This window comes from Octopus sinensis, linkage group LG11 (genome assembly GCF_006345805.1).
Source record: "Octopus sinensis linkage group LG11, ASM634580v1, whole genome shotgun sequence".
NCBI lineage: Eukaryota > Metazoa > Mollusca > Cephalopoda > Octopoda > Octopodidae > Octopus > Octopus sinensis.
In genome coordinates this window covers 42,546,800-42,573,360 of record NC_043007.1, presented here as the reverse complement: position 1 = coordinate 42,573,360, position 26,561 = coordinate 42,546,800, and the positions used below count along the sequence as shown (strand labels likewise).

General features: G+C 34.6%; 1 protein-coding gene across 8 annotated transcripts in view; it reads left to right on the top strand.

The window, feature by feature from the left end:
• Positions 1 to 26,561, top strand: part of LOC115217364 (A-agglutinin anchorage subunit) — a 145,618-nt gene that overhangs the window by 90,412 nt on the left and 28,645 nt on the right. For 3 of the 8 annotated variants that reach the window (XR_005001266.1, XM_036507426.1, XM_036507427.1), the window contains exon 6: positions 3,699 to 3,732. The exons of the other annotated variants lie outside the window; for them this stretch is intronic. Coding sequence is in view for 2 of the 3 variants with exons in the window: in XM_036507426.1 (XP_036363319.1) it covers positions 3,699 to 3,732 (34 nt within the window). In the remaining variant the exon portion in view is untranslated. The remainder of the gene's footprint in view (positions 1 to 3,698; positions 3,733 to 26,561) is intronic. 8 annotated transcript variants of the gene reach the window in all.

The following is a 26,561-nucleotide window of genomic DNA, read 5'->3' as shown; positions in this document are numbered from 1 at the left end:
CTGCGGCCATGCTGGGGTCCTGAAGAATTTTTAGTTGAATGAATTGAACCCAGTACTTTTTCTTAAACCTGGTACTTATTTTATCAACCTCTTTGCTGAACTGCTAAGTTATGGAGACGTAAACACACCAACACTAGTTGTCAAGTGGTGGTGGAGGACAAACACACACACAAGCTTTTTTCGGTTTCCATCTACCAAATCCACTCACAAGGCTTTGGTCAATCTGAGGCTACAGCAGAATACACTTGCCCAACGTGCTACATAGCGGGACTGAACCCAGAACCATGTTGTTGGGAAGCAAGCTTCTTACCACACAACCACACCTGCACTTGGAGCTAATTTAAAGAAAGTGGGCCTTGTCCCTTCCCAGTAAAAAAAATGTAATTAGTATTTATGTAGTGGATAAGCTAAATATATTATTCATATATAATCAATTAATTCAGTTTTATTTTTCCAGTCTGTTTTTTTTATATATTAATCGCGTCAAAAATTTCTTTTTTTTTAATCTTGATGTGTTATTTTATGTATTTTTGTATGCTTATTATTGAATGTATGATTATACAAGAGGATGTAAAACAAGTGTGTGTGGGTGGAGAGGGTATAAATTAGTGTTGCATACATATATGTACATGCACATACATGTACATAACACATGTGCATGTGCACACACACACATACAATTTTTATTGCATTTATTATTAATCTTTTATATCTGTATGTGAGATTAAAAAACATTTAATGCATATTTTTTCTATCACTTTCTCTCTCTTTCTTACCCACACATGCATACATACACACAAATACAATGTTGTGTTGATACTGTTACTTAGAAGAGAAACTCATTGTAGATAATTCCAAATAAATATTACAGATGTTGATATTTTTTTGGATCTCTCTCTTCTTCCATCTCTCTTCCCTTCTGTGTACATACATACAATGCAAATAATGTATATAAAGAATCTCCGCAGTGTTGGTGATGATGATTATAATGAGTGTTGGTTGTGGAGCAGCAGCCCAGAAAACTACTGAGCAACTGGGTAATAAAGTAGTGGTAGATATGACTACATGAGCAAATGCGTAGGGTGAAATATGGTAGCAAGATAAGCGGAAAGCTGAATATCAGATATTCCTAAGCTGAGAAAGCAACATAGATTAGATGTTTCAGTTATGTTGTCTGCTGTAAGGGATGAAGGAGAGAGATATATTGATAATATTGATATAGTGATATCATTGGAGAGAAATTTTGTTTGAAATTATATCAGTAATCAGTGCAGGAAGAGTATTTAAGAGTCAGTATTGAAAGATTTTAATCATCACAACCATCATCACCATCATTGTTTTAACAGCCACTGTTCCATGTTTACATGGGTCAGATGGAAATTTTCTATGGCTGGATGCCCTTCCTGTTGCCAGCCCTTTGTTATATATATATTACTGATGAAGGTTATCCCCCACTCCCATCAACAATCAATTTCCAGCTGGAAATTGATTGCTGATAGGAGTGGGGGATAACCCCCTACCTTTTACCCTTATGGCTGACAGATGGCATAGCTGAAGGAGGACAACACAGCTGGAAGCCGATGACCAGCACCAAAAGGACATAACCCCTATTGTTTATATCTATTGTTACCCCCGCCATATTTTAAAGAGGCCATAGGCCAACAGGTCTTAGGGTTTGAAGATACACCATTAAGGTACCCTTTATGGGGAAAAACTTAGGGTAACCCTATAAATCTGCCTTCACCAGTAATAAATATAGACTGCTCTACTTCTTAGAGTGTGCTTCTCTGGATTTATGTTTTTCTAACGAAAAATTATATATATATAGTAATATGTAAAGGTAAGATCCAAGCATCAAGGTGTAGGAAGGAAGTTAGTAAGCTTTGAGCTGTGTATAGAAGGTATAGAAAACAACTTTCAGGAACAATAGTGGTTCATTGACATAAAAGTTTATAAAACTTTCCCATATTGAAGTTCAATTAGCTGGAAAAAGTTATTTTATAGTTCACAGTTAGCAGCTGGGATTGCTGTGTATACAAATAAACATCCAAATTTAGGGAAAGGCGTAGATAAAATCCAGGCTACATATGTTTCATAGCTAGTGAAACCTTGGAAGTAGTAATTATCCAAATGGGGGGTAATCCACTAGCTACTCATCAAGCCAAAGATACCTAAGTCAAATGAAGGTTGCAAACCTCCTGCAAGTTAATATGGAATCCCTTGACAACAATGTAGCCTTCATTTGTCTAAGGTATCTTTGGCTTGACAAGAAGCTCGCGGATTACCCCTCATTTGGATAATTACTACTTCCGAGGTTCCACTACCTACGAAACACATGTAGCCTGAATTTTATTTACTCCTTTCTCTAAATTTGGATATTTATATATATATATATATGAGTAAGTGGACAAACGAAAGAAAGAGCACTCTCCAAATATATTTGGTGGAATGCTATTTGTAGTTTGATTGATAGTAAGAATGTAGATTGATCCGTGTGTGCATGTGTGTGTACCATTTTCTCTAATTCATAAGATTCTGTTATCAGTTTGGAAATGTGGATCATTTAAAAAGTTTCTTTTGATTCATGCATGAAGTACTGTCTAAAGTTAGATTCAATATGTCTAATTTTATTACTTAACATTTCTTGTCTCATTTAGCTGCATGAAGTCTCATCTTGCTAACTTATATGAAATTTATTGCTCTTTTTCAAGGATTTCTTTTTTGAGAAATATATTTCTATTATGACATATGTATATATGAAATCTGAAGTATTTCCATGGAAAACCCCACCAACATATGACAGTACTCCAGCATGGCCATGTGTGATGCAGTTTTAATTTTAAGAAAGTATAAAAAAATTACCCAAACTATAGAATTTACAAAATGCTTTTTTTAAAATTTATTTTGTTATCTATTTATTTTTTTGCTTTTTATATAGATTTGTTTTCATTTTCTAGCAAATGCACTATGTTGATTTGGGAATCTCACCATGAACACAGCCCTCTTTCCTATCAGAATATTTGATTATATGTAAATGGATATAAGAAGCAAAACTGATGAAACATTCTTTTATTCCCATGATGTATCCTGCCTAACATTCCCTGACTAGTTCACAGTACTCAACACACTAGAACTTTCTCTCTTCACTTTAAATAATATATCCAGATACTGTCATTCATACAACCAATCATTGTTTTGCAGACTGTGGTGTGGTACCTCGCAAGTGTGGTACCTCGCAAGTGTGGTACCTCCCAATTGCTTGATCAGTGGATTGCCTTTAAGTATTCAGTTGTTTGCGTCTCTACTTTTGGCCTCCTACTTGAGTGTAGAACAGTGCTACACAATACCAACTAAAAGAACACTATACAAACAATTATGTTTGCAGAACAATTACTAATAAGAAATTCCCAGTCAATATAATGATATTTTGTCTATTGGAAACAAAAACAAACTTACTTTGATTTACTTTCTGTTCTCTAGTTTGAATATTTACTAATATGCATTGCTATTGATGTGATTGTTGTTAAAGTTTGTGATGTGTTTCCCTTGACCCTTTAACATTTGTTTGCCATTCTGTAATGTCCCTTGTTGGCTGTTTTGCTTTTTAGTCAGTCTTTTACTAAATGCTATGATGACACACAGAGCATGGTGCTGTTTCCAAATTCCTCTTATTTCTCTTGCTCTTTCCACTTTGACAGCCGGCAGCCGCTCCTGTTGACATGAAAGCAATGAGTATGTATTACAGCAACCCTCTCACTGAACCCCATCAATCTCCTGCTAACCTTTTTGATCCACACAGCTTTTAAACACTCTTTTTTTGCCATAAACATGCAATGTCTCATTGTTTGTTCAATGCTAAACCTTTAGCTACACTCAGCGTATTTAATCTTTTTATTTACTTGAATTCATTATAACTAAAATCACTTCATCAAAATGTACATCACACATTTTTCAACATGCAATACATAGTACTTTCTGGAAACGACAATAAAACATGTATATTGTACAATTAAAATGCATCACATCCTAGAGCACATCATATAATTCAACTTCATTCCCTTAATATATTTACAGTTTTATAATAGGCAACACTTCCTCTGTAACAACTCAACATTATTCATCACCTTAGCTACCATCCTAACTCTTTCTTAATGAGATACAATCTCCCACATCTGAAACAGTGGACACATTCACACACATAATTGTTAGACTAGGAAGAAAACAACTACCTAATAGATAAAATCACTCTCACACACATTTGTCAGTCAATGTTTAGTTTCCTCTGAATCTGCTAACTCTATACAAGTATGTATATATATATACACTCACACACACACACACACACACACATAAATCTGCATGGTAAGTGCATAAGTATATAACATGTATATATTTAAAAGTTCCTCCTGTTTATAAATTCAGATGTGCTTTTACACACTCACACGCACACAATCGTGTGTTCACACTGGCATAAATTATAAGCAGGTGAAAAAGTACTCAATGCTTTTAGGTAGAGTGGAATAGCATTACGATCACCATCTGTTCAGAATATGACAACCTTCTGGTATTGGTGAATGAACAAAGGCAGCATAGGAAAGCCATGACTCTTTGGTCTTGCCTTGATCAAGACAAGCTCTCTAATACTGATGCGTCGATAAAATGCACCCAGTGCGCTATGTAAAATGCTTAGTAAATGAATGGAGACAACATAGTTTGGAAAGGACTCTTTGTTCTTACCAAGATCATGATAATTTCTTGAAGTAGTTGGAAAGACATACAGCCATAGAAAAGATGCCTAATATAGAACACAAGAATGACACTTTATTGACCTGTCTAGGAGGGTGCAAGCAGCGAATGAGAACTAAATCAGTTCAATAAACAGTCAGAGTAATGCCGTAGTTCTTTACAACACTAACCCACTCATCCCATGCCAGCATGGATAAGTGGATATGAAATGATGATGATGGCATTGAATCCTGGTTAAACTTCCAAAATCCAACTGAAATCTTGAAGACTTAATGCAAAATTTATTTTACAGTTTTAAATTATAAAGTTGTAATACACACAATATAAAATTTATCTTTCACTAAAGCACATCCTTTTAAATAACATCTGTCCAGAAAGTACTCTCTGTATTGTATACACAGTGTGATGAACATTAATAGCTGCCTAACATTAGCATACTAACAATTATTAATTCTGAAGGTAAGGCTGCTTCTTATTTCTTCTACTTATGTCATCTGTTTAATTCATATTGTACTTGCAATATATATATATATATATATATATATATATATATATATATATATATATATATATATATATGCAGTGGCGCCCAGTTCTAGTATTTGTGTAACTCTTGATGCCAAAGTTTGAGACAAGTCCTTCCAGGATCTTCCAGATGTATATTATGGCATATCTTACTCTAACGTGTAAAAACTGCCTATTGAAGGCAATTTTCTTTTGTGCTTAAATGTACACTATATATATATATATATATATATAGATATAGATATATACCCTTGCAAGCTACACAGACGATATGAAAGTCTCATAGAAAATACAGAACCCCAGCGTTGTTGCACATCTGCAACAGGAGTTGGACTCAATTTACAGATGAGTTGAGGATAATAATATGCAGTTTAATGCTGAAAAATTCCAAGCCCTGCTCTACCAGCATCCAAAACTGAATATGAAACTTACAGGGTCCACTGGTCCACAGGGAATTTCAATCCCAGAGCCTAAATCAGTGAGGGACCTGGGTATCATAATGATACCTCTTTCCAAGTGCACATTACCAGAATGGTGACAAAGTGTAGATGAGTGGCTGGATGGATCCTGAGAACATTCAGAACCAGAGATAAGAAAACGATGATGGTCCTCTGGAGGACATTTGTCCTCAGCCACCTGTATTACTATTCCCAGCTATAGTAACCCAATAGTGTGAAATGAACAGCAGACCTTGAAGCAATCCAGAGAAGATTCACAAAGAAGATCATCTCTTTGCAACTGCTCAGCTACTGGGAAAAGCTGAAACAGCTAAGACTCTACTCCCTGGAGAGAAGGCGGGAGAGGTATGCAGTAATATACATCTGGAAGTTCCTGAAAGGAATTTCAATGCCAAAATTTGGCACTGAAAGCTACACCAATACCAAAACGGGATGACACTACATAGTGCCAAAGATCCCAGCAACACCATTGCATTTCAGGACCAGTTACTGCAACAGCCTGGGTTTCAGTGGCCCACAGCTTTTTAATATTCTTCCAAAGAGCCTGAGGAACCTGCACAAAGTAGATGTAGGCATTTTAAAATCAAAGCTGGACCTCTTCCTGTAAAGAGGAATCTAACTCATGGCAAGAGAGGCAAAGGAGGGTAGCTACATCAAATTCTATTCTTCACCAAGTGCCACATATTGGAGGAGGCTCTCAGTAATAACAGCATAGCAAAATGGCAGTGCATCAGCATGGCCGCAGCTCTGAGCTGAAACTACAGAAAAAATAAAAAGATGTGTATATAAATATATATATATATATATATATATATATATATATATATATATATATAATGTGTGTACTAGCAGAGATACCCGGCGTTGCCCGTGTTACATGCAATTGAAGAATTAGACTTTTCTGTTATATTTTCTGTAATGAACAGGACTATCTATGATTTGAGTTTCATCAAAATTGCAGATGAGTGTTCTTTCCCTCTTTACACACCCTAAAACAATTGTAATCATGACACATGTATCTCATACAACTGATTTTTATGTGCAGATTCCAAAATTCCAGTCTTATAGAACCTGCTAAAAGGATTTTGCTCCTGAAAAATGGAGGTCATGGAGCTCTAGAATGTGGAAGTTAAGGTCCCTATTGGGGGGTGGGTGTCTAAGTTGAATTGTTAAGAATCTTTTTAACTTGGGTCTTATATCTATTGTTTGAATTTCTTTGAAATAGGAAATATATGTTCACTGGGTTTGTAAAAGAGAGCAAAGCTACAGGAAACCAAAAGATGAATGATCACAATACGCAGTCAGCTACCATACCCTAGTTGTTACCACTCCCAATGTAGGATTCCTCACGATACAGGTGACAGACACAGCTGTAAGATGCATTTCTGATCTATAGCAATTGGAAGGGTATGACCCAACTCAAGCATTAACAACTGTGTGACGTGAGGGCTAAGGAGAAATGGAAGTGTCACCTCTGGAGTTTGCAAATGACCACTATATTTATATGTAACTGGACAGAATAAATTTACAATCTATAAATGTCTTTGAATAACCAATCACTTATCTGGGAAGGCCCTGAAATCAATGTTACAATCTGGGGAATATGTGTGACCCAGTGATAATAAAAAGACTGAAAGGAGGTCTGCAACCAAATAACTTTACTCAACACTTTGCAACTGAATCAGTTGGGTCATATATGCCTCTCATTTACTTGACAGTTTATGCACCACATTGCAGAAATTACAATCTAAGTATATGTCAAAGCAAACTCTTACACTGTTGTACCATTGAATTACAAATAATGCTCATCTTTTATGCTCAACTGACCCTACAGCTTCCAAGAGTATAACTGTATTCATCTTTGCTTAGATAAAATGACTAAATTGTGGGTGTTAAGTCCCCATGAAAGGGTGTTTCTAACTTGTAAGAAGATGAAATTTTAGAAATATTATTTCATTTGTGTCTGATATCTATGGTTAAAATTTCATCAACAGCAAAAATATATGAATTGTCATGGGGGTTATGGCCCTTATGCATAGAATATAATTTCCATTCAGTACTTTTGACCTAGTTTTGGAGCATAAAAGAAATGACTAAAATTTGGGAATTAAGGCCCCCATTAGGGTGTCTTAGAATCCTCATGAGAAGTGGAACTTTATGAGTACTTCTTGATGTGTGTCAATTTCCCATGGTTGAAATTTCATAAACATCGAAAATTTATGAATTTTCATGGGGGTTTTGCCCCCTTTAAACCATCTGAAATTCAAACCAAACATATTGCATTATACCCACCCTTATGCATTGAAACTAAGTTCCAAATATCATAAGGATCCATTCAGTAATTTTGGTCCATGAAATTGTATGAAACACACAGCATTACCCTTCTCCCTAGGCTTGGATTTTGTGTTCCAAATTTCATTAGGATCGATGCAGCAGTTTTCAAATGTATAAGTAACTCATGAACACACATAAAGACATTGATTTTTATATAATAGATATGAATATGCACATATACATACTTGTATATGTGTGTGTATTATACATACACACACACAAAGATAAATTGTTAGGTACAACTGAGTGGGCAAACAGAAATATGAGACACTGCCTAGTGCTTTTTTTTTATTTTGATAAGCCTGGTACTTATTCTATCAGTTTCTTCTTGTCAAACCAGTAAGTTATGGGGATGTAAATAAATGAACAGCAGTTGTGAGGGAGAAACACAGAGACAAAGACAAACACATACACTTACACATATACATACATATATATACGATAGCTTTCTCTCAGTTTCTGTCTGCAAAATCCACTGACAAAGCTTTGGTTGGTCTGAGGCTATAGCAGAAGGCACATACGAAGTCAGCACACAGTGGAACTGAACCCAGGACCATGTATTTTGGAACCAAGTTTGTTGCCACACCTGTACCTACATATATATGTGTGTGTGTATGGGTGTATATATGTATGCATGTATATATGTGTACATATTAGATGTACATCTATATATATATATATATATTTGTGCTGATGTGTGTGTATATATATATATATATATATATATATATATATATATATGGACTGCAGCTGTGCTAGAGCACCACCTTTAGTCGAGCAAATTGACCCCCCCAGGATTTATTCTATGTGATCCTAGTACTTATTCCATCGGTCTCTTTTGCCGAACCGCTAAGTTATGGGGATCTAAGCACACCAGCATCAGTTGTGAAGTGATGATAGGGGTACAAACAGAGATGCACAAACATATACATGCACACACACACATGCACACACTCACAAACACACACACACAAATATATAAATATATATATATGCACACACACACACACACACACACACACACACACACACATATATATATGAAGGGCTTCGTTCAGTGTTACATCTACAAAATCCACTCAGAAGGTTCTGGTTGGCCCGAGGCTGTAGTAGAAGACACTTGCGCAGGGTGCCAAGCAATGAGACTGAACCCTGAACAATGTGCTTGGTAAGCAAGCTACTAACCACACAGCCACTATATATATATATATATATGTGTGTGTGTATATATGTGTGTGTGTGTGTATGTATATGTATATATATGTGTGTATGTACATACATGTGTATGTATATATAGTATATATGTATGTATATGTATCATATATATATATGTATGTATGTACACATATATATGTACACATACATAAGTATATATTTATATATACATACATATGTATGTATATATATGTATATATATGTATGTATATATATGTATATATGTGTATGTGTGTGTGTATATATATATATATATATATATATATATATATATACTCACACACATGTATATGTATATAATATACATATAAACATATGTACACATAACATATATATATATACGTACATATATATGTATAGAAATTTTGTTTGCATCCTAAGTGTTTAGAAACTTTGTGAGAACGTGAAATAATTCATATTTAAAAGAAGTTGATGCTATTAATGTGATAACATTGTGATAAAAATAATCATATTGCAAACATGTTGCTGTTGCATAGAGATTTTTTCCTATGCATTTCCATATGTATAACTATCTGTTCTTTGACTTCTTCATTTGTGGTGCAAAGAAATAGAATTATTTTATTTTTTGTTTATCTAATGGGTTTACAGAACGAATTTGTTTGTGGTAGTCTGTACTTTTGTGTACATTCTTTGCTTGCACATACCCCAGCCCCTCTCTACAGATCATTGAACAGTCTCAACATATCTTAAACATTCTATATACATACAGACACAAATATTTACACATGCCTACAGGTATATACATACATGTAGATACATACAGAGACCTCACCTCTTCTCTTTGGTTCTATACTCGTACATATATTGTTGGTGTTTTTATTTATTTGCTTTTGTAGTTTTCTGTTGGACCAATGTTAGGTATGTGTAGAACGACTGTGTTTGTATTGTGTAAAATTACTGTGTTAGGGTAGTGTAGAATGAACATATAAGCATTGTGTAAAGCTACAAAGTTATCATGTTAGTGTTGTGAAGAACTGTAGTGCTAGTCTTTATGTTTATTGAACTGATGTCAGTTTTCCATACATGCATACATACACACAACACATATATTTGTGTATGTTTGTATTTATGTACATATTGTTGGTTTTCTGAAAAAATATGTCGTTGCAGGTTTGTAATTTTACATAGATCTGTGGCATTTTGTTTTATATGGATATGTGGCTTGCAAGTTTATGTTAGATCTGAGTTTTGTGTAGCTTTATGTTCAACATGGTGTTTGGAGCACAGATGTGGATTTTAATGCCAACTGTTTGTAATGTTGTTAACAGAATGGTAAAATTCTTCTTATGGTTTTTAAAATCTCTTCTAAAATTTATGAGATAAAATATTATTAGTTTCTATACACATGAAAATAACTGTATATATTGTTTTTTTTTTTATAGTTGTTTAAATGACATAACCTTTTAGCATTAAGATTTCTCTGTCAAATATAATGCTTATTTTTTCACATTGTTTTGAATTTATCATGCATTATCTCATAGCTTCAATATTTTGATGATGTGATTGTTTATTTTTAGAATGACATTGTAGGGTAGGTGTGAGAGGCTGGATCTAGTCTGTTTGAATATGAAATAGATTGATAATCTTGGTCAGATATGGCTGTCTTAAATGCTAAAGTGTTAATCAGTAAATTATTTTGTTATGCAGTTTTCTGCCTTTGTCTGTTTTTACATAGTTATATCAATCATGTATCAGTAATGTAAACTTGTAAGAAGTTTTTCTTTTTTGTATTGAAATTACTTTTATATTAAACTATTGTTTTATCATTTTGTGAGGGACTTTTTTTTTATGTTTTTCTGTCTGTAATGATAGCATTGGATGTCAAAGGTGGTAATATTGGTTTGTGGTTTTTTATTAAACATTTTTTCCTGTTTCAAGTACTATTTGTAAAAGTGCATAGTATTGTTGTTTGTTCTATATACAGCTGGTCTTATGTTGTGTACTATTATTGGTCACTTTCCATAGAATTATTGGTTGTCCTGAGAAATGTTGAGCATTTTCGATACAAGTATTGTCTACTACATTGTTTACCCACAAAATTGGTTGTAGTTTTGTGCAGAATTATTTGTAGGTCTTTTAAAACCATTAAATAAAATGTTTCTAGTAGTTTTGCATAGAATTGCTAGTATATTCATGAAGAAACTTTAGTGATTTCGTAGGTTTACAATCCAATAAAGTTGATCTCTGTAAATAATGGAATGTTAGTTGACTTATGTTGAATAGTTCTTAATGTGTGTGTGTGTGCATGCACTCATATCTGTATATATGTTTGTATATAAATGTGGGTGTGTGTTTATGTATGTATGCATGCATAGGAACTGAAACAGAAAATGGTGGTGAATGCCAAGTTTTTCCCCAATAAAGAACATACAATCCAATATTAGTAGTAAGTACTAGTTAAGCATTTGATGAGAGGAAGGAAGAGACAGAGATTTACTGTATAAATGACTGAGGGCTACAGATAGTGTTGGTGGCTGGTGCAAGATTCCTTGTAGACCAAATATGAAGTAATGGTGAGAGAGTGAAGTAGATAGAACCATTAAAGCAAAGAGGCAGGCTTGGAAAAATTGATAGAAAGGGTTAGCAGAGAATTTTCCCAGATAGTTAGAAAATAGCTGGCAACAACAAATTTACTTAGCAAGGGGAGAAGCAGATCATGAGCGGTTTACCAATGTTCTACACTGTGCAGATCTGAGGTGAGAAGTATTCTAAATTGCAAAGCAAGGTACCAGAGAGAATCAAGACATTGTGGGTGAGAAGTGTGTATGGATGAACAATGGAGCACTTGCACTTAATGATCCTGATAAGAAAAAGCACAGAAGTGTTACTATGAAAGGATGTCAGATGTAACCAATGGCTGGGAGAAAGATGTCCTTCCTAGCTTGAGCCAAACAAAGGTACTAGCTAAAAATGGGATGGAATTATTGGGAGATTGACAGAGAAAGCAAATTTTGTATGTGGCCGCTGTGTTTGAGCAATAAACTTTAAGAGGACATGGGAAATAGTTGTTCTCAAATGCTCAGGCAGATCCCTACAGGTGGTAGGTAGTTTCTGTTATCTAGATGGCCTAATTGGTAGTGTTGGCTGTTGTTCTCAAATATAGTGGTGCAGGAGTGGCTGTGTCGTAAGTAGCTTGTTTACCAGCCACATGGTTCCGGGTTCAGTCCCACTGCGTGGCACCTTGGGTAAGTGTCTTCTACTATAGCCTCGGGCCAACCAAAGCCTTGTGAGTGGATTTGGTAGACGGAAACTAAAAGAAGCCTGTCGTATATATGTATATATATGTGTGCATGTATGTTTATGTTTGTCCCTCTAGCATTGCTTGACAACCGATGCTGGTGTGTTTATGTCCCCGTCACTTAGCAGTTCGGCAAAAGGGACCAATAGAATAAGTACTGGGCTTACAAAGAATAAGTCCCAGGGTCGAGTTGCTCGATTAAAGGCAGTGCTCCAGCATGGCTGCAGTCAAATGACTGAAACAAGTAAAAGAGAGAGAGAGTATAGTAGCCCGTGTAAGAACAGGGTGGAGAAAGTTTAAATATGTATTCTCTGTGTTGGGAACAAAAATTTCTCTCCGAAAGGCAGACTGTATGATGCTTGTGTTTGAACTGTTTTTACTGGGCTTAAGAAAATTAGTTGTTTTTAAAGAAGTCTTGTTGTGGAGAATTAAATTGAAATTCATCTGTCTTTATGTGTAGTGGTAAACTCATAATTATTTACATTTGCCTTGCTTAGATCTTATCTAGTCTTAAAACTAAACTTGATCATCACCACCTATTGATTTATTTCAGCTTTATCTAATGATTAAAAAAAAAGGACTTTTCTGGTAATTAGAGTATTTTCACTTAGTTTATGAGATGGTGCTTAACAGTTGACAAAAGCCTATAGGCTGGACGTTTGTGCATTCAATATTGGTAGAAGTACCTCAGTTGTTTTATGTTTTAATAATTTAGCAATATGTTAGTCAATTCTATACTTTTTTTTAAACAAGTAGCTCATTTTCTGATCTCCATTTAAGTTACAATTCCTTATTTTGGCTGAGAGGTTGATTAGAAGGTTTAAAATTCAAATTCTACTTTGCCCATTATTTAGCTTTACATTTGAATGGTTGATATGAAAGTGCCTGGCAAGATGTATTATGATGACAACAATGATGATGATGATGACGACGACCACGACGACTATTATTATTATTATTATTATTATTATTATTTCAAAATTACATTGATCCCAGTACTTGACTAAGCACTTATTTTATTGACACTGCAAAAATGAAAGGTGACCTCAGTGGAATTTGAACTCAAACTGTAAAGATGGATGAAATGTCACTAAATAGTTTGCATGGCATGCTACTGGTTCTGTTAGCTCATTGCCTTAATAATAATAATAATAATAATCCTTTCTAGTAAAGGCACAAGTCCTGAAATTTTGGAAGGAGACTAGTTGATTACATCAACCCCAGGGCTTGACTGGTACTTATTTTATTGACCCTGAAAAGATGAAAGGCAAAGTCAACCATGGCGGCGGAATTTGTACTCAGAACGTAAAGATGGATGAAATACTGCTAAGAATTTTGTCCGGCGTGCTGAGAATTCTACCAGCTTGCCACCTTAATAATAATAATAATAATAGTGCTCAGGTATACTATAACCTGTTGGAAAAGGGTAAAAACAAGGGGATAAAAAGCAGCCATACAAGTCAAATAAAGGAAAACAGCAAAGATTACCAAAAATACATGCACTCTACACAAAATAAATGCAAAAAGACAGATAAGTGAAGAGTTAAAGCGGAAAGGTTGTATAAGTATGTCAGGGTAAATTTCAGGAAGCATGGAATTTTTGTAAGATACACTGTCCTGGTAGTCAACAACCAATCTGATCGTTAATACTTACAAAAGTTAAAGCATGTTCATGGGTGGTAGAGCTACTGAATTCAAAAGATGTCGCCAAAGTTTTGGAAAGGTGGTAGATAATCTTATTGGTTTCTACAAAGTCAGCTGCTAAATGTCAAAGCTTTAGTTACAGCTCTTTATGTTATGAGTTCAAATCATACTGAGGTTAACTTTGCCTTTCATTCATCCAAAGTACTGATTAACTTCTGAGGTCATCAATTGTACCTTCCCAAAATGCATGTGACACTGTACCTTTGTTAGAAAACAGTAAGCACCAGTGAGTTGGTCCAGAGTAAAACAAATTTCAAGTTGGAGAATATGAGTTTCTACATCAGGGAAAGTATAATAAATACATTGTTCTCAGCCTTACATAGCACAGTGTTTGGCTCATGGCTGTGGTTAATGTCTCTTTAAAATACTTCTAAGAAATAAAATATATATAGACGCAGGAGTGGCTGTGTAGTAAGTAGCTTGCTTACCAACCACATGGCTCCGGGTTCAGTCCCACTGCGTGGCACCTTGGGTAAGTGTCTTTTACTATAGCCTCGGGCCAACCAAAGCCTTGTGAGTGGATTTGGTAGACGGAAACTGAAAGAAGCCTGTCGTATATATATATATATATATATATATATATATATGTCCAACCCATGCTAGCATGGAAAACGGACGCTAAATGATGATGATGATGATGATGATGATATATATATATATATATGTATATGTATATATATATATGTATATATGTATATGTATATATATATATGTATATATGTATATATATATATGTATATATATATATATATATATATGTATATATATGTATATATATATATATATATATATATATATATGTATATATATGTATATATATGTATATATATATATATATATATATATATATATATATATATATATATATATATATATGTGTGTGTGTGTGTGTGTGTGTGTGCATGTATGTTTGTGTGTCTGTGTTTGCCCCCCTAGCATTGCTTGACAACTGGTGCTGGTGTGTTTATGTCCCCGTCACTTAGTGGTTCGGCAAAAAGAGACCGCTAGAATAAGTACTGGGCCTACAAAGAATAAGTCCAGGGGTCGAGTTGCTCGATTAAAGGCGGTGCTCCAGCATGTCCGCAGTCAAATGACTGAAACAAGTAAAAGAGTAAAGAGATATAACCAACCTGTACAATGCATGACAAACTGAATAATGATAGTAGCGGTGGAGAAGACAACCACAATAAAAACAAGTTATGAAACTGATGATGGTGATGATGATGATTACAGTGACAGTGCACCTCTATAAAATCTTTTTTCATCCAGCAGTTGATACACAAATCCACAACCATACAAATGCACGACAGCCTTGTGACTATCAAAAACAAAAATGTAAAAGCATAAAAGCAATACCCACAGTAATTGTTGTTTAGCCCCAGCTCTATAATCTATTTCTTTTATTTCAGACACAGTGTATATGGAGCTACACGCTTATCCAATGTATCTCTCCTCTTTTTCATATGATAGGAATGATTTTGAAGGAGATTTGGCTGCTATGTCTAGTATATCACGCAAACACTTATAGGTTTCCTTTTGGTGCCGAATGTCAGTTGTAAAATATAAGTGTGATTGCATGTATGAATATCTGAGATTAGTTAGTGCAAGAATAATTTCAATTTTAATTCTACATTACTAATAGTATTCTGTTGTGCTTGTATCTTACACTATAGTTTGAGTTGTCTTGTCTCTAGTCTGATTGTTTCTATATATATATATATATATATATATATATATATATATATATATATATATACGCACATACATACACCAGGCATTGGCAACCTCTTTTTGAGAAGCAGGCTGCTTGAGACATGAAACATAGCTCATTATCAGGAAGGCTGCACTACTAAAAAGATTCAAGGTAATTTTTTGTTAGTGTGTCATTCAGGAAGTTCTGTAGGCTGCAGTTTGCTCATGGCTGATATATATATATATATGTATATATATATATCACAATCAAGGAACGGCCATAATAGGCCATTCACCCACTAGAAATAACAGCCAAAAGCTTCAACCGCAAAATAACATCAATTCCGTAAACCAGGAGAAAATTAAAAAAACATTTACCCTGTAATTTCTTATACGATGCACCGTTTCATCTACTGTTTAATGGTAAACTAACCTGATTAAATTAAATCAAGCCAATCTACCATAGGCCCTTAGATTCATCAGTAAGAAATAGCCAAGTCGGAACAGATATTTTTCATGAGGCATTCCCGTCCCTGCCTCGGCAATATCTGACCTAAAATTTTCAAATCATCGCACTCGCGCCAAATTTATGGGCAGCAAATAAATATAAGCCGCCGATTCCATTACGGAATTAACCAGAAAATTCATAATTAATCAATATAGGGTGGCAAAAAATTTTGTAGAATTTTTTTGCCACCAGCGGCCTAGTGGGAAAAAAATTAAATAGTCATAGACCATTTTTAAGTTCAACATCACAATCAAGGAACGGCCATAATAGGCCATTCACCCACTAGAAATAACAGCCAAAAGCTTCAACCGCAAAATAACATCAATTCCGTAAACCAGGAGAAAATTAAAAAAAACATTTACCCTGTAATTTCTTATACGATGCACCGTTTCATCTACTGTTTAATGGTAAACTAACCTGATTAAATTAAATCAAGCCAATCTACCATAGGCCCTTAGATTCATCAGTAAGAAATAGCCAAGTCGGAACAGATATTTTTCACGAGGCATTCCCGTCCCTGCCTCGGCAATATCTGACCTAAAATTTTCAAATCATCGCACTCGCGCCAAATTTATCGGCAGCAAATAAATATAAGCCGCCGATTCCATTACGGAATTAACCAGAAAATTCATAATTAATCAATATAGGGTGGCAAAAAATTTTGTAGAATTTTTTTGCCACCAGCGGCCTAGTGGGAAAAAAATTAAATAGTCATAGACCATTTTTAAGTTCAACATCACAATCAAGGAACGGCCATAATAGGCCATTCACCCACTAGAAATAACAGCCAAAAGCTTCAACCGCAAAATAACATCAATTCCGTAAACCAGGAGAAAATTAAAAAAACATTTACCCTGTAATTTCTTATACGATGCACCGTTTCATCTACTGTTTAATGGTAAACTAACCTGATTAAATTAAATCAAGCCAATCTACCATAGGCCCTTAGATTCATCAGTAAGAAATAGCCAAGTCGGAACAGATATTTTTCACGAGGCATTCCCGTCCCTGCCTCGGCAATATCTGACCTAAAATTTTCAAATCATCGCACTCACGCCAAATTTATCGGCAGCAAATAAATATAAGCTGCCGATTCCATTACGGAATTAACCAGAAAATTCATAATTAATCAATATAGGGTGGCAAAAAATTTTGTAGAATTGACATTTAATTTTTTTCCCACTAGGCCGCTGGTGGCAAAAAAAAATTCTACAAAATTTTTTGCCACCCTATATTGATTAATTATGAATTTTCTGGTTAATTCCGTAATGGAATCGGCGGCTTATATTTATTTGCTGCCGATAAATTTGGCGCGAGTGCGATGATTTGAAAATTTTAGGTCAGATATTGCCGAGGCAGGGACGGGAATGCCTCGTGAAAAATATCTGTTCCGACTTGGCTATTTCTTACTGATGAATCTAAGGGCCTATGGTAGATTGGCTTGATTTAATTTAATCAGGTTAGTTTACCATTAAACAGTAGATGAAACGGTGCATCGTATAAGAAATTACAGGGTAAATGTTTTTTTAATTTTCTCCTGGTTTACGGAATTGATGTTATTTTGCGGTTGAAGCTTTTGGCTGTTATTTCTAGTGGGTGAATGGCCTATTATGGCCGTTCCTTGATTGTGATGTTGAACTTAAAAATGGTCTATGACTATTTAATTTTTTTCCCACTAGGCCGCTGGTGGCAAAAAAATTCTACAAAATTTTTTTGCCACCCTATATTGATTAATTATGTATATATATATATATATATATATATATACATTACTCTAGGCTGGTTTTGTATTTGAACCTTTGTTTCATATGCAGGTTTTGCTAAGTTGTTAAGAATGTTAAAATTTTGCTTTAGAAATAAATTTTCAGACTTCAAATTCAATGAGGAATATGTAAATAGTAAGAATAGGGCTGGTAGAGATGATCAGAGATTAAGCCTATTGAAATTTCAGCACTTTTGAAACCAAACTGTCTGTGTGTGACTGCCTTTGATTTTACGGTATAGCCTTTCCATTCTGAAGTGACATAAATTAAAACTTCCTATTGAAATTTCATGTTAGTTATATTCCATCAGCTTAATAATGACAAAGTTATTTTACTATATTTTTCATTATTTTTGAAGTTATTATTTTTTAAATCAGTGTCGTTTTACCTCAGTTATAAGACTAGTACATGTTATTAATTTATATATCATAAATGAAGCTCCAAAATGCTTTAGATATTGCGTGATAATTTGAGAATCATTTCTACTTTTTGTTCTGTATTATTTCAGTATGAGGAGTGTGTGTGTGCGTACTGTATTGTATGTGTGTGTTTGCTTCAGGTAATTACCCTTTTTAGGGATATTTTTGTTTTGTGTGATTTTATTATGTAGTAATTAAATGAGAATACGTATGTATGTATATATGTTACTAGTGCAAAAATGTTATCTTAAATTTAGTGTATTTAGCAGTCACATTAGATTTGTATATTGTGATAATTTAATGTATATCACAGTGGACTACATTGTTTAATTTGTCTTTTATTTTTATAAGACATTTGGGTGTGTATCCCTGTGGAGATTTGGCTGTATTTGTAGCTTTTCAAGTGACTGCACATTGTCACTTGTGTGTGTGTCTGTGTGTGACCTAATTCATGATCAAAGGACAATAGCTCTAACATTCTTGCCTTAAAGCTTTGCTTGTACCCATTAGAAATAGCTGTAAAATTTTCACCAAATTATAATCTGCTGTATTAAAAAAAAATGAAGACCACATTACATAATGCACATGATATCATCAACAAAAAAAATTGATTATCATGATCTTTTTTAGAACAACAAATGCTATCATAATGCTTTGTTTGATTGAAATGTGAGATCAACTTCTCTGAGGAGAGGAATTGACTTCATTGAGTGGATCTTTGTATATTACTCCATTCACATCTAGAATGCATTATAGGAATATACATTGGTCCTGGTACTTGTCTGGGACTTTATTTAACTCTTTTGAAACCAACCCACTTGAGACCACTCCTGGTCATCATTAGTTTCATAATTAATTGCAACAAAGGCAAATGCATTTCAACTGAAATATAACACAAAAGTTCATCAACAATGGAAGGATGAAAGATAAAGTTCACCAAAGTGAGATTTGAACTAAGTACAAAGAAGAGATGAATGGCAACATAACATGAGCCACATTTGAACTCAGAATGTGTGACTTAATACTAATTCTGTAAGGAATATAATCTTGTCTCCCTACTAAATATTTCATTTTATTGTCCACCCTGTATAACAATAATGTTTAGTTTGCTTAATGGTAATAGTTTCTCATTTTGACAAAAAGCCAGACATTTTAGGGAAGAATATAATCATTTAGATCATGTGTATACATACCATACATATTTCTCTCTCTTTCTCTCTCTATGTATATATATGTGTGTGTGTATGCAGATAGTGATGTCTTTATAAACCATACTTTTGAAAGGATACGTGTCAGTTTTAACTAATTTTTAAAGTTAATTGATAGTGCCGTTTGAAGTTGTGTATGTATATGATATTAGCAATATGATATGCTGATCATAAACAGTAACCAAATAATAAAAATACTGTAAATATCATATAACTAAAAAATGAACGTATACATTCTACAGAATTATAGGGGTTAGACAAAATAATGGAAACACCTTAAAATTTCAAACAAATTTATTTTAATAGTGAGTAGGACTGCTTTTGGCAGTAATTACAGCTTGAATTCTATGAGGTATGGACTTGTACAAAGTTTGAATTGTTTCCAAACGAATTTTTGTCCATTCTTCAGCTAAAACAGTCTTCAGTTCTTTTAGTGATGATGGTGGAGGATATCGACTCCTTACTTGTTTTTCTAAAATGCACCATAAATGTTCAATAATATTGAGATCAGGGGACTGTGGTGGCCAGATAAGATGTTCAACTTCACCAGAATGTTCTTCATGCCATTCAGTAACAAATTTAGCTGTATGAATTGGTGCATTATCATCCTGAAAGATTGCGTTTCCCTTCAGAAACAGTTCCTCAACCATAGGATGAATTTGATCAGATAAAATGCTTAAATACTCTTGACTATTAATTCTGCCATGAAGTGAAACCATTGGGCCAGCACATTTCCAAGATATAGTCCCCCAGATCATCACAGATCCTCCTCCATGTTTAACAGCTGGAAGAAGGCAGTCTGGGTCAAGTGCTTCTTTTGGCAGTCTCCACATGTATACTCAACCGGTGGTTGGAAATTAAAATTTATTAAAATAAGGTGAAGGATGACTTGTCCAGGAAAATAACATTCTTCCACTACTCTAGGGACCAATTCTGTAGGTTTTTACTCAACTCTAAATGCTTTGCAACATTTGTTTTTGAAAGTAGTGGTTTTCTGATTGCAGTCCTCTCGTGAAATCTGGCTTTGTGCTGTGCCCAGCAAACGGTTTTTGTAGAAACTAGGTTCTCGAGGTGGTCATTAAGGTCTGCAGTAAGTTTGGGAGCTGTACTTTTGTGATCCTTTCTAACAATTCGCGTAAGAGTCAGACGGTCCTGATCTGAATGATTTGCTTTTCTTCCAGACTTTTGTTTTGACAAGGAGGTTTTTCCCTCTTTCTCAAAGGCTGTCATTACTTTTGTGACAGTACTTCTTGATACACCAAACATTTCAGCTGTTTTCATGACGCTGGTGCCTGCTATACGAACATCAACAATTTGACCTCTTTGAAAGTCCGATATATTTGTCATTTTAATGATTTTTCTGATGATATCTGAAAAGAAACAGCAATTTTAGCAAAACATTAAGCAACACTAATAATAAATCAAAATACATAAAAATAAACAAGCTTTTGACAATTTTATAGATATTTAAAAATTATGATGCTAGGTGTTTCCATTATTTTGTCCAATCCCTGTATTTAACATTACAGTTTGTGGAAAATGAAGAAACTGATACCATAAATTGTTAAAATCATTTACCTTTGGCAGTTAACTGTAGAATTTTATGTGGTGGAAATGTGGGTAATGGCTGTGGTGATAATTTGTCATTATGCATTAATAGTGCTTTGATGCTCCACTCTACTGTCATAAAAAAAGGACACATTGAATAATGTGATCCTCAGTCGCATTGCCTGAGAAAAAAGGAGAGACTGTCATGGTTGGGATTCTTTTGCTCATAGATCTGCTTGATTAGAGCTGACCTTGAGCTGAACAACAGTATCAATAACCTGAGTTAAATGCTTCTAAATTTGCAAATGTATGGGTGTGAAAGTGTAAAAGAGCTTTATATATATCAGTCTGTTGCATAGATTTAACCGCACTGCATGTCTCAGTCTATTGTACATGCACAACTCCACTTCACATATCAGATTTTGTTGAAAACATTTACTTGCACCTTACATGTTAGTTTGCTGTGCATGCTTAACTCTAGTGCATGCATCAGTCTGTTGCACATATTTAACTCTATTGCACACATTTGTAGCACTTGCTTAACTATGCTGTACACATCAGTGTGTTGGACAGTTTTGGTTCAGTTGCACATATCACTTTATTGCACATGCTCTGCTCTACTGCTCATATGAGTTTGTTGCACATACCATTTAAGTTCACTGCACACACTCAAGTTTGCTTTATCTATCCATCTCTACTGCACATTCCTGTGTTTACTGCTTACAAGTATAAGTATACTGGACTAACCAGAATTTACTGCACTTACTTGGGAATGTTGCACATGCTTACCAATTATTATTTAATTATGTACAGCATCATCTGTTCTACATAATTAAATCTGCTGTAAATGCCTGCTTGAGACTGTTCATGGTGCATGATGCAATTTGCTGCACATAGGTTGAGTGTTTAAATCAATAATGGTACAAGAGTATGTATGTATGTATTTGTGGATGTATGTATGTATGTATTTGTGGATGTAAGGCTGAGTGTGTTGGAAAGTTTATTGTGTATTGACTCAGCATTGATATCATAGCTGACTACCATGATGTTGCTGTTTAGCTCCAATTTTTGCCCTAATTCATCAGACCTATTATCAAAGACATTCAGGCCATGACCATCCCAACTTCTTTTCAGGCCTAATGTACCATGGACTACATTATCCAATATGTCCTTTTAAAAAAAGATTTTAGGGTGTGGTTTGAAGGAAATTTGGGTACTATCCCTAAAAGCTGTCTGCAAATAGACTCCTTCATTAGTCTGAGGAATACCATGTATTTGTGTGCAATAACTGCATAGAGGTAAAGGCCTGCGTAGTATCAGTGAACATCAGAATGGTTGTTGCACTCCGGCTATTACAATAATAGTGTAAGCCAGATTGAGAGCCTGGATTCATTCAATGCTAAGGCTAACTCAAGCAACTGGGGGATTCTTAAATGTGAGGCTCAATACTAGATTAACTTCCTGTTGCTTTTATTGAGCACTGAAGTCTGGTAAAACATTAATTGTACAATATTCTCAATGCTTACAGTGTGGAGCTGTACCTATTGTGATTCTGTGCCAAGTTTTCTCTCTCTTGGTCATAGACTGCATAGCTAAACAGTAAAATATAATTCTTTTGTCATAGTCTGACAAAATTTGTTTAGCTGATATGCCGCAACATTACACTGGGTCATATTATGTGATAATGTGCTATTATGTAATTTTGATCACAATATCTCTGATTATATTGCACTGATATGCATGTGTAAAGCTATCACATCATTATATATTTATATACCACACTTTATATCATGTCTAACATGTATGCAGTGGTGTTTCCTGCATTAATGCAAAGCATGCTTAACATATATAGATGAATACAAATAAAACACAGATTTTATTATAAATCTTTAATTTTTATGAGACAGGTGAAAGGGGTTACATACATACTTTGTGCATCTTCTTTTATATGGCTTTAATTTTTAAATCTAAATGCTCTGGATTAAACAGTAGGAGCTGTCCTTGTTAGTGTAGCATATTTCATTTTCTGACACAATTTTTTGCAAAACTGCATTACATTACCATTGCTACAATGCCATATTACATGAATGCACACATGTGTGCATGCACACGCACACACATGCACACGCACACACACACATACATACACACACACACCTATATCATCCAACCCATGTGGAATGGTATAACATTCTACATCACAACAAAATATATCAACATCACCATATGACATGACTATATGCATGTGCATGTGAATATATATGTATATAAATAAATGACAAAAGAATAGGAGTTATGTAATCTTATGAGTGCAATGCTTCTAATGACAGAAACAGCTGTAAGCTAATCAAAGGGATTACATAACTAATGTTCTTATGTCATTCATTAATTGATATTTTGTGTTCTCACCTGAAGCCTTACTCTAAAGCATTACTACATTGAGTTCTAACAACTGGTTTAATATTGCTATGTCTAAGCAAAATCATAATATGTGTGTGTGTTTGTAATACTTTTTGTAATTTCAATATTTTCTCTCATCAGCAACCTTATTTTAACAGGTGAATGTCTCAATAATGTTATATCAACTGGCAGAGATTACTAGATAGGTAGATAGATAAGTAGGTAAATAGTTTGGTAGGTAGGTTGGGAGATTGAAGGCGGCGAGCTGGCAGAAACATTAGCACACCAGGTGAAATGCTTAGCGGTATTTCGCCTGCTGCTACGTTCTGAGTTCAAATTCCCCCAAGGTCGACTTTGCCTTTCATCCTTTCGGGGTCGATTAAATAAGTACCAGTTATGCACTGGGGTCAATATAATTGACTTAATCCATTTGTCTGTCCTTGTTTGTCCTCTCTGTGTTTAGCCCCTTGTGGCTAGTAAAGAATTAGGTAGATTGGGAGATAGATAGATACTGTGGTTATACCTAGGCCCTTTTAGTCATATACAAGCTGGATTGCAAGATGACTGCAACCATCTGTTATTCTGCATCTTGTGCAGTCAACCATTGAATGGTGGAGTGTGTCTCAGAGTGTTCTAGAAAATGTCTAAAGCCTGTTGCTTAGTCACACTGTATGTAATCCCTAAGCATTTGCTAAGCTACTAAAGTGTGATGGATCTTATTTATTTCAGAGGTAACCAGAAATATTTAATTTCAGCAAAATTAATTGCAAGTCTTCAACATCACTATATATTTTATATCATGTATACAAGCCAACATAGGGGAGGTGCTGTCTGGTCACTCAACCTGCTAGAAATAGCAGTCAAGTCTCTCTTAAGTCGCTCCCTAACATCTTAAAAAGAAAACGGAAGGATATATTTCATAATATAGCTATGCCTGATTCAAAGATGAGATGGTCATGTTTGCAACAGCTTTGATCATAGAGCTGAGTTAGGGCTAAAAAAAATGTTGAATATTCTTGTTTGGGCACAGGATTTCAGATGGTATGGCCATGGCTGGAATGCCCTTTAATGTCTGCCTGCTCTAATAAAAGTAACCTAAGGCTAAACAACATTTGCATTTGGTGACACTGGGCCCAGAGCCTTTCATACAAGTTTTTGTCTGCTTCTTAGGACCACCTTTCTTGTGTTTGGCCCCTGTTGGCATGGAACCCTTCTTTGCCTTCGTCTTTAAAGGTCTTGTTCAAAAATTTACTTCTGAAATTTTAAGGGAATCTCTATGTAATTGCCTGGGAACATCAGCTAAAATTCTCTCAGATCACATCATACCATCTTAAAGGATTCCATTGGACAATGCAGTCCCTAGTATACAAAGCAACTGGATCGTTATAGTTGGAGTGTCTTTCATCATTGGGCTGCTCAGTCAAACTGACCTTGGGTTAAACAACAGCAAAATTGTGTCTGTATACACACACATACACAAGTCAAAAGCTGTGTTATAGTTGTAAACTCCTCACAGACTAAATCTGCAAATCCTGTTCAATTCAAAGCAGTGACCTTTTCATTTGGCTTACTATTTTTACTTGTGATTCCCAACGGTCTCCATCAAGTTGATTTGCTCCTCAACACACTAAATGAAAACTAAAGTCTTCTGCTAAGACCCAACAACCCATTGAGGAATATGGCAATCTTATCATTTTTCACACTCAGATATCTCAGTCACTTTCACCTCTGACATCTCACTCTCCAGAATATAGCAACACCAGTTTATTGCAGTTTCTCTCGTATGATACTGAATTCTAAAGCCATCCAATTTCTGTAATGAAAAAAATTCATACAGTAATTTCTGAATTCTAATCCTTTAATTTATTTTTATTATATATGAATTTTTCATTTCATTTCTGTATTTTCCCTTGTAAAGAAGGCTCTACAGATATTCTTCCATTTTGGTTTTCTTTCATTCTAAATATTTTATATGACTTTATATCTATACAGGATTCAATCTCTAGTTACAGGTGTAGCTGGTGTTGTGTTTATTGTCTTGTTATAAGTACATTGTTTCCATGTACACTTCCTATAAAACAGATGTCCTCATTTTACCAACCTTAACATTCAGATATGTTAATGTGCCACTATGTATCGTGTTTGTGTATGTGTGTATCTAGTTGTGATTCTACAATAATCTTTTTCATCTGTATGAGTTTATTAGTATATTTGAATGTTTTATATTTGGAGGTCTGTGTTTTGATTTTGTATATATTTTTGTGAATAGTTTTCTATTTTAGGCTACACTTGTAAAGTCTTTTGTGTGTGTGTGTGTGTGTGTACATGTATATGAGGGTGTGTGTGTGTATATATGTGTATGTGTGTGTGTACATATATGTACACACACATGCACATAATTATGTTTTTCTATGTAAACCCACTTATTTATCTGTGATAGTGTGTTTTGTATGTGTGCATGTGTGCGTATATGTGTGTAATACATTTATGTGCATGAATCAATTTACATCTTTCAAGTTATTTCTTTGATTACTTTCAGGCTTTTTTTCCTTTTTTTTCCTTCCTATAATCTTTCCTAATTTGATCTTTCTTCATTTCTGTGCACACAGTGGTCCACTCCCTCATAGGACCTGATCCCTTACTAATCATTCAGCTGCATATCCCACCGAACATCACAGAGGCACACTGGGCACAACTTGCCATATCTTTGCAGACCTCCCTCAGACCTGTCCCATGTGAATTCCTCCTTTTGCTTAATGATCTGTCAGCTATTGCTGTTTCT